The 9177-nt window shown below is 36.9% G+C and overlaps 2 protein-coding genes across 2 annotated transcripts; one reads left to right on the forward strand and one right to left on the reverse strand.

Annotated features, from left to right (window-relative positions):
• The first annotated feature begins 260 nt into the window (after nt 1–260).
• LOC101896550 (NADPH-dependent diflavin oxidoreductase 1) lies at nt 261–2229 on the forward strand. The gene has a single exon (XM_005191068.4). It carries the CDS (start codon nt 396–398, stop codon nt 2154–2156), a length of 1761 nt encoding a protein of 586 aa, XP_005191125.2. The 5' UTR covers nt 261–395; the 3' UTR covers nt 2157–2229.
• Nucleotides 2170–8423, reverse strand: LOC101895167 (intraflagellar transport protein 122 homolog). The gene is made up of 14 exons (XM_005191059.4): nt 8155–8423; nt 7643–7829; nt 7540–7583; nt 6427–7474; nt 4761–5170; nt 4210–4692; nt 3876–4150; nt 3673–3820; nt 3297–3497; nt 3114–3234; nt 2883–3039; nt 2700–2812; nt 2453–2623; nt 2170–2334 (listed from the first exon to the last, which is right to left on the reverse strand). The coding sequence occupies exons 1-14, from the start codon at nt 8217–8219 to the stop codon at nt 2239–2241; spliced, it is 3519 nt and encodes a 1172-aa protein (XP_005191116.2). The 5' UTR covers nt 8220–8423; the 3' UTR covers nt 2170–2238.
• Between the last annotated feature and the right edge of the window lie 754 nt (nt 8424–9177).

The following is a 9177-nucleotide window of genomic DNA, read 5'->3' on the forward strand; positions in this document are numbered from 1 at the left end:
TTCAAATTTTTAAATTTCAAAATTGGTCTGATAGTTTATTGTCCCAGGAACTGTGTTGATGCCACTACCTGTATTCTTCTACCATGGCTGTTATTGACAATCACTTAAGAAATATGACTACTCATTAGAACTAGTCCCGCGGTTCATTTAATGAATGTCTCCAGCTGATTGCGTTTCATTCGTTAACAACAGATGTACTCGGGGGTTTTGCTTATTGTTTATTTTTTATCATGCATTCCGTTTTGGCTTCTTATTTCATTCGTTGGGGACGTTTTTTATTTTTTTTATTTGGTTTCCGACGACTGCACTAACCACATAGAACCCGTCACTTGAGTTGTCGGATAAACTAGGTTCAATTAAACCAAACGTTCCAATTAGAATATAAAGAAATAACAATGCGTCTGCTTATTCTATATGGAAGTCAAACGGGAACGGCACAAGATGTTGCCGAACAGCTGTGGCGCACCTCGAAAACATATGGCTTCGAAGGACCAGTCCTGGCCATGAATGATTACCCCGTACAGAATCTAATTGAAGAAACATTGGTGTTGTTTGTTGTTGCCACAACGGGTGATGGCGATGAACCGGATAATATGCGTAACTTTTGGAAGTTCTTATTGAGGCGTAGTCTTCCAAATAATTCGCTGGACAAGTTACAATATGCCTGCCTGGGATTGGGCGATTCTAGTTATTCCAAATTTAACTATGCGGCAAAAAAGTTAAATAAGCGGCTACAGCAATTGGGTGCAAGTACCATTGTTCCCATGGGTTTATGTGATGATCAACATGATCATGGGTTGGGAGCAGTTGCTCTGCCATGGATGGACCAAGTATGGTTGGAATTGGAAAAACGTTTGGGTGTAAAGGCGAATGGCAGCGATAGTGGTAGAATATTTAAATGGTCATGTCGGGTGGTAGATGTTCCTTACGATGAGAATCGAGATCAAAATCACATACTGTGGCCGCATAAGGAGGAACCCCTAAAACTGATTCTACGTGAAAATTTGCGTACCACAGAGGAAGACCACTTTCAGGATGTACGATTATTAAAATTTGATGCAGCAGAGGCAACATGGAGCCCGGGTGATGTATTACAAGTACAACCCCAAAACTCCCAGGAACAGATTGATGAATTCTTTTCATGGGCTGAAGAGCACAAATTGGATTTTTCTCCCGATACTCTGGTGGAAATCGCTAGTAATCACAAGGACATCAGTGTACCAAAATGCTATAGCCAACCTTTAACAGTTAAACAAATGGTTACCTATTTATGGGATTTAAGCCACAAGCCAAGACAAAGAGCATTTGAGTTGCTTGCCCTTAACTGTGAGGATGAGCTTGAAAAGGAAAAACTATTGGAATTTACCACAGCCGAGGGCCTGGATAGCCTTATAAATTACATCAATCGTCCGCGACGTACGGTTTTGGAGGTATTGCAGGACTTTCGTCAAGCTTCTGCTAAAATGACACTAAATACTTTAGTGGAACTTTTTACTTTTATACAACCACGTAGCTTTTCCATTGCCAGTTGTGTGGGATCGGGCAAATTGGATCTGCTGGTGGCAGTGGTGGAATATAAAACAAAGTTGTCAAAACCAAGGTTGGGTTTATGTTCAAATTGGTTAAAATCCCTGAAAGTTGGTACAACAGTGTTAGGTTGCATTAAACCGGGAACAATGAAACTGCCTAAAAATTCTAAAACTCCTGTAATTATGATTGGTCCTGGGACAGGCATTGCACCTTTCCGTGGTCTAATACAAAGCCGCTTTTTTCTGACAAGAAAAGATGGAGAAGTTAATGGTGTTGTTGGTGATGATCCCTCAATGGTTGTATATTTTGGTTGTCGAAATCGCAGCAAAGATTTTCATTTTCGTGAAGATCTAGAGCAATGGTCCAAAGAGGGTGTTATTAGTCTACATTGTGCCTTTTCTCGAGATCAGGATCACAAAATATACGTTCAGCATTTAATTGAACAAAATGTTGAGAAACTACAAAAACTGATTTTGGAAAGGCAAGCTGTTATATTGGTGGCTGGTTCTTCCAATGACATGCCAAAAGCTGTAAAAGAAGCCTTTCTCAAGGTACTTAATGGCCAGGAGACCTTGTTAGAAGAAATGGTCAAACAAAAACGTTATCAAGAAGAAACCTGGTCTTAGTCACAAATGATAATAAACTTTGTTATTTAATATACATTTATAGAAAAAAATAAATACAATTTATGCTATTTAATTTTCGATGCTAAAATTCGTCAAATAATTTGTCGGCGGGCGTTCGACAAAAAGGACAGTGTCCTTTTTGCAAGACTTGCAATTCAAAATCTTCTGCATAGAATACCTAAAAAAGAAGATGAGGTAGATTTTTAATCATTAAAAAATATGAGGAAAATAAGGATACAATGTATTTTTATATTTGTATATAATTGATCTTAAAACATAAAATGTAATTATCTTACCAGCAAACATTCCGGACAGTAGGTAACTTGGAGATCGGGTAATATATTACGATAAAATACATATTTACTATTTGGTTGTGAGCGGCGTTTCAATATCAAAACATGATTTGGGTCTATAGCACGTAAGGCACTTCTGTCCAGACTTAACGATGGCAAGGCACTTGCAGTATCCTAGTATAAGAAAAAACAACACCAACAAAATAAAGATGTAATAAAAATAAGATTTCAACTTTGTCTTACAACCTACCTCATTGAAAGGATCTTGATCCTCATTGTTTTTCGGCGGAGCCATTAAAAGTCTCTCCGCCTCATTATCGGTTATATCCATTTCTGGATAAAATTGCACTAAAGGTAAAATTTCTATCGAAAAATTAATTTAGAATTATTAACATTTTCAAATTCTTTAAATTTTTATTTCAAAACATCTTACCAAACGAAATAAAAGAGAAAATATAATCCTGCCTACAGGTGGGACAAGAATTTGCATTCAAGTGTTGACTATAGTTTGAGCATTTATAGCATAACGGTAACAGTTCTTCGGGATCGTTGAAACCACTTTTACACGCTTTGCTATTCAAGTAATTAATCTAGAGAAAACGAAAAACATAAATATTTCCGATACCTGAACACACAACTTTTGTCCCTCCATAGAAAAACTTACATCAATTTGTTCCTGTACACCAGCTGGAGGTTTCAATGATTGTAGCCTCTTATTAACCACCAGACAGAGTTTGTTGGCTTGTAAAAATTTCGCTTGCTTAGCCAGGGTGAATAGGACAGCACTATTGATGAGAAAAAAAAAACTTGAAAAGTACGAAATTTGATATAAAACCTGAGCACTTACAACATACTAACACCTCTGGGCGCACCTTTATATTCCACCTCATTAAGTATGAATCTCGACACATTAAACAGACTTACCGGCGAGTAGGTGGTGAAGGGCTCCTTCATATAGTTATAGATGACCGAAAAGGCATAATAGATTTTTGCTATACGCAAATGTGAATTGTATTCCTTAAGGTGGAAATCTATGGGATTTTGTTCTCTAAAAAGGATGGAAATTAAATTAATTAATAAATAAAAACAATCAGAGGTATTTAAGAGGTACTCCGAAACTATACACTAAAAGTAAGTCGGCTTTTATGGTGGGAAGGAAAATGAATAAACTCATTTCACTTCATTAAAATTTCCTCTGTGTCTGGCTTTGCAGTTGCACTTACTCCTTGCCATAATATATATCCAAATATTGCTTAGAAAGCAACCAATGAAAGTAGCTGGCATCCAAGAAACGTTCCTCTTCTATGGACGAATTGCTTAAATGTTTCAGTAAACGATTGGCATCTTTGATGCGGCCAGCTTTCAAATATGCTATGGAAAGTATTTATTAAATGCATGTATATAAGCCTAGTTGACAAGCTTTTACCTTCATGTGCCTCAATAAATTTATCATTCTCGGCCAACCATTGGCCATGCTGATAATGTACCTGTGGCAATAGTTCAGGAATATCGGCAGCCAATAAGAAGGCCTCAGACCAATCGCGAGCCTCAACATGTAACTGCACAACTTCAGCTTCATTACCCAATTTTTTAAATACCTCAGCGGCCAAAGGCAGGGCTTTTAAACGTTTCAAATTGCTAGCCACTAATTCCAAAGAGTCCCTTTCACTTTGACTCAGTCTCCGGCCAATATCGTACAGTCTTTAGATCGGTTTAAACAAAATTATTTTTAAAATCAAATATATATGAAAAACACTTACACATCTGCCCATCCCTGTTCGGAGACAATTTCTATGGCTTTCTGATGATCACCCACACTTAGCAATAATTCCGCTGCCGCTCTGGGTTCCTTGACGGAATATGCCCATTCGGCACGCTTACGAACTAAGGCCTTTTTCTCTTCGGCACTGCCATCCCTAATAAATTCCTGGGCCAAATCAAACATTCTGAGATCACTGTACATTTCCAAAGCTCGCTGTGGCATATTACATTTGTCGAAAAATCTCGCTGCTTCTTTATATTTGCCATTGAAGGCACTAATTTCCGCCTGCAGTACTTCCTTCGGCAATTGGCCACGTTTTTGTTTTTCCATTAGATCATCGATTTTCTGTAGCCAGGGTAGATTGCGTATTTTAACATAAGCATCTCGGGCAATTTTTAAATGTAAAGCTTCGAGGGCTGATTTCGCCAAACCTTCCCAATCGGCTGAGGTAATACCCAAACAGGCCACCTGATAGGCTTCACTAAAAGCACAAAGAACAACAATAATTAAAGGACATCTTCGTAAGTCATTGTAATGTGGAGAACCTACTCAAACAGCCCCGACTCTATAAATTGCCACATTGTTGCTCCTAAGGCCAAAGGTACATTGTGCATAACATTTCCTCTTAAACAGAAGGCCGTGGCCCCACACAGTCCCACAACAACTCCAAGCATATGTTGTGGGGCTCTAGGTGGTAAATTACCCACTCTGACCGTGAGACCACCAGCTGTGTGTGTATAGCACAACATGCTATCTAAATGTGTGTTCCATGTAACAGAATTGACACCAGTATCCTGATAGAGCAGAACGTCATTGTTAATGTCACGCACCACCAAGCGTCCCCCATCATCGACTACGGCTATTTTTGTACGATTGGCGTTAACATCTAGGCAACGCACTGCCGATATGGCAGTGGTTATCAGCAACGGCAGGGCATTGTCCAAAAATATCCGAAACACCTAAAAGAGAAGAAATTAAGAAAAATCTTTATTGTTCGGAAGTATAAGACTAAAAATCTTTGGGAAAATATCCTTAAATACGAATTTATTGGTTTTAAAATTTGGAATCAAGCTTTTGGGCCGAAGGTCACACAAAGACTTAAAAAATCTAGGTTTATTTGTTTAAAATCCTTGAAAAAATATCATTGAAAAACACGACTACTGGTGCAAGAGTCCTTGAAAAATTAATCAATAATCAGTCTGTTTTTTGTCTGAATTCCTAGAAAAAGGTCTTTAAAAACACATGTTTAGGTTTATTGATCTAAAATCCTTGTTCCAGTCCTTGAAAAAAATCTTTAAAAAATTCCACTTCAAAAATTTTTTTGTCAATCTAGGTTTATTGCTCTAAAATGTCTTGAAAAATTATTCTTAAAATCTACAATTATTGGCCATTGAAAAAGTATGCTTAAAATCCATGTTAATTGGCCTGATGGCCTCGAAAAGATATACATAATAATCCAGCCCTTAAATATCCTTTAATATCCAAAACATTTTGTCTGAGTTAAAAAAAATATTTTGAACTTGCAGTGCTTGAAATTATAAAAATATTCTCAAAATGTCCTTTAAAAATATTTTCTAATACACCTTTATTGGTTTGAAATTCAATATATTTATGGGTCCTTGAAGTGTCCTTCAACATACAGGTTTGTTAGTCTGAAAGCCATAGTGATAATTTACTTATTTTAGTCCGATAATCCTGGAAGAACACAACTAATTTTTAAGGATAATTTCCCAAAGACTTTAGATAAATGAACGTTGATTTTTAAATATATTTTTTAAAAATCAGCGTTCATTTGTTCAAATCTATGGGAAATTATCCTTAAAAATTGGTTGGATTCTTAGTCGGAGAGTTCTTGTAAAATACCGGTTACATACCGTTACTTGTCTTAAATTTCATCAAAAATATCCCTCTTAACCCTTAAAATATTCTTAAACCCCCCATTTTTACTTGTCTTGTTGGAGTTCCTAAAAATTATCCTTAAAAATCCCGTCAATTAGTCTAACAGTGCTTGAAAAAATACACTTCAAGTCCACGTTAGGAATATGAACCCAAAAAGTCAACCATAGTCCTTGCCAAAATAATCTTATAAAATGCACCTTCTTTGTTCTATCAATCCTTGACAAGAGGTATATTTGAAAAGATCGTCACCTTTACTTGTCTGATAATCCCTACGTTTTTTAAACCATACCAATGTTAATTTTGTCTGATAACTTACCTTGCCATTTTTAAGACCCACCATAAGACCCTCCCGGCCAGCCGGACCACCAATAACTTTCATATAACGTATGAATGCATCCATTAGCCACTCCCTTTGCAGAATGCCATTGAAATCCAAACATTGCAGGCGACGATCATTGCACAAGACTATGTGTCTGGCGCACACCACCAACAGACTACAATCGAACTTCTTTTGAATTTTCTCCTTAACCTTATAGTGCATGGGCTGTTCCAATGCAGAGCTCAACTCATACAACACCACTCTTTCCGGCAGCTGAACAGCCAATTTCTCACGGTATATTGCAATTTTTTGTACTAAATCCCGGCACTTGATGCGTACCTTTTGACCCGATATTAAATGTTGTATTATAACATCACACATATTTTCACGAAAGGCATAGCGGTCGCGATACAAAGCATGTACCGTGGTGAAGGATATATTGTACGTGACCAATGTACCATTCTGGCAACCTACTGTATAGGACTGTCCATTAGGATGTACATCAACAGACCAAATCCATGATGACTCCAGGCTGTCACCCAAAGTACCTAGGCGTACACCTTCACGCGTATAACAATGCAGACTATCGGTACAACCGGATATCAGACAATACTCCCCATTGGGTAAATATGTCAGACACAAAGCATCAAAACCAATTGCCCTTTCTTTTCCCACCATTTGCCCACTTAATGTGTGAAAGGACAGCGTTTGACTCCAATCCACAACCGCAATGATGTCGGTATTGGGTTCAGCTGTGGCGGGACAACATTTTACACCATACACTGAACTTGCCGATCCGCCGGGACGATCTATACGTCCTTTCTCCTCGCCAGATTTATTGCGTATTGTTATGGAACCATTTGCCAAACCCATTATCAAATATTGGCCATCATTGGTCCAACAACAGGCGTTGACACGCGAATTTATCTTATATTTTTGTACAGCCTTTTGATCCGAAGACCAAAATGCAAAATCCGATGTTGAACAGGACGCCAAATGATGAGAGACGGGATTGAATGACATGCATTGCACAGAATCGCCATGGCTAGAAGGAAAATTGGGATGTTTAATTTTTATGAACCGAGTACTTTAAATTTTTTCAACACTTACGAGTATTTAAGCAGTCCCTCAAGCTCCGGCGACCAAAGTATTACCTGTAAACATGAAGACTTCCTAAATCACACAAATCTTAAAGACATTATTTAAATCTTACCGTCTTATCAGCAGCTCCACTGGCAAATTTTTTGCCATCTCTAGCATAGGCCACACAATTTACAACATCCTTGTGGGCTTTGAGAGTATTTAGCAATGTACCATCCTGGGGATCATATACTAAAACTCTCTCCCTGGCTGCCACAATTAGTTGAGACCCATCTGGACTATAGCAAACGCTGTGAATACTGGAATAAGATTTAGCATTAATTTAAAACCATACATAGAAAATTTTCAAACTAATCCGTGAAGGTTTCTCAAACTTTATTAAATGCAACGGCAACTAGTTTATTTTTTGCGCAAATATTTCTTTTAAATTTTCCGTTATGAATTATTACTTTTCTTTTGTATTTACTTTAAATATTTTTTTAATTTAACATTGATTTCCATTTTTTATTATAACGCTTTTTTATTTTTTTCATCTTTTGTGACAACTCTAACCACTGTGCTTAATCCTTGTCATTTATGTGCAACAACAACAACAAATCGATTTTTATGTTTTGGGAAATTTACCTTATATTTTCATCCTTTACGTTGGGAAATTCAACTTTATCAATCCACTTTAATATGCCCCGCATTTTTCTTCTCGATATTTAACACTAATGTATGATTACCGCTTTAATTTGTTATCATTTTTCTCAATTTTCATGGAAAGCCATTTGTCCGGTTTTTCCTTGTCCAGCAATTCAACTTTGTGTGTTTACAAAAGTAGTTGTTGTCCATAGTGACCAACATAATGTCAGGTTTACACCTTCGTATTAAGATGGCTTTAATACGTTGCTTGACCTTTATACAATGTTCTGACCAGCATCGATGATCTTTAATTTCTTGTACAGCCGTTAATATGAGCAAACAACGGGATTTTATAGATTATTTAAATCACATCATTTGTAAAAAACGATGTAATTACTTTATTGAGTATTTTCATTTAAAAATAAAAAAAAAATCATATAAAATGAATAGGACTTTAAAATGGATTTCTAAAAATTAAATGCTTTCCTTCGTCATCTCTTATCTCTCAAACGGGAGTCTGATTAGGAGGGAGAGCGCGTTTAATAAAAATGTAAGCATAACGCAGCATTATGGCTAATGGGAATCTACGTTTGCCATAATGTTGCATTTAAGCTTGCTTTCCGTTGCGCATTAGCATAGCCTTCTTACGACGGTAGAAGAATATAGGTAGCTTAGGAACATTGATATGTCAAAATTTTCAAAATGTTTTGTCAATAATAAGTAGATTTTTATGTGGATCATGTTTTTGAGAGAAAATCCGGGGATTTCATTCATTACTCGCGCTATTTGGCTCATTAAAATATGAGGGAAAGTATGAAAAAAATGAAAACAACTTGTTTCATAAAATTTTGAATGAGTCTGACAGACAGCGGGTATAGTCTCAGGGCTGTATTTCTGTAGTTTTACAAAGCTGTTCTACCTCCTTATTGTACCATGGTTAGGGTCTTCTGAACACGGAGGTTTGTAACACTGTACAATGCCTTTTAAAGACATGTCTGGGAAAAGTGTATGCTCCAGATAATT

The sequence above is a fragment of the Musca domestica genome, unplaced genomic scaffold (genome assembly GCF_030504385.1).
Source record: "Musca domestica strain aabys unplaced genomic scaffold, Musca_domestica.polishedcontigs.V.1.1 38, whole genome shotgun sequence".
In the NCBI taxonomy this organism is placed as follows: Eukaryota; Metazoa; Arthropoda; class Insecta; order Diptera; family Muscidae; genus Musca; species Musca domestica.

Excerpts from the sequence above, each read along its gene's own strand:
- LOC101896550 (XM_005191068.4), top strand. The coding sequence starts at position 396 with ATGCGTCTGCTTATTCTATATGGAAGTCAAACGGGAACGGCACAAGAT.
- LOC101895167 (XM_005191059.4), bottom strand. The coding sequence starts at position 8,219 with ATGCGGGGCATATTAAAGTGGATTGATAAAGTTGAATTTCCCAACGTA. Across the intron at positions 3,821-3,875 it reads ATTTATTGAGGCACATGAAG|CATATTTGAAAGCTGGCCGC; the intron begins GTAAAAGCTTGT and ends TACTTTCCATAG. Across the intron at positions 3,498-3,672 it reads GATATATATTATGGCAAGGA|AGAACAAAATCCCATAGATT; the intron begins GTAAGTGCAACT and ends CATCCTTTTTAG.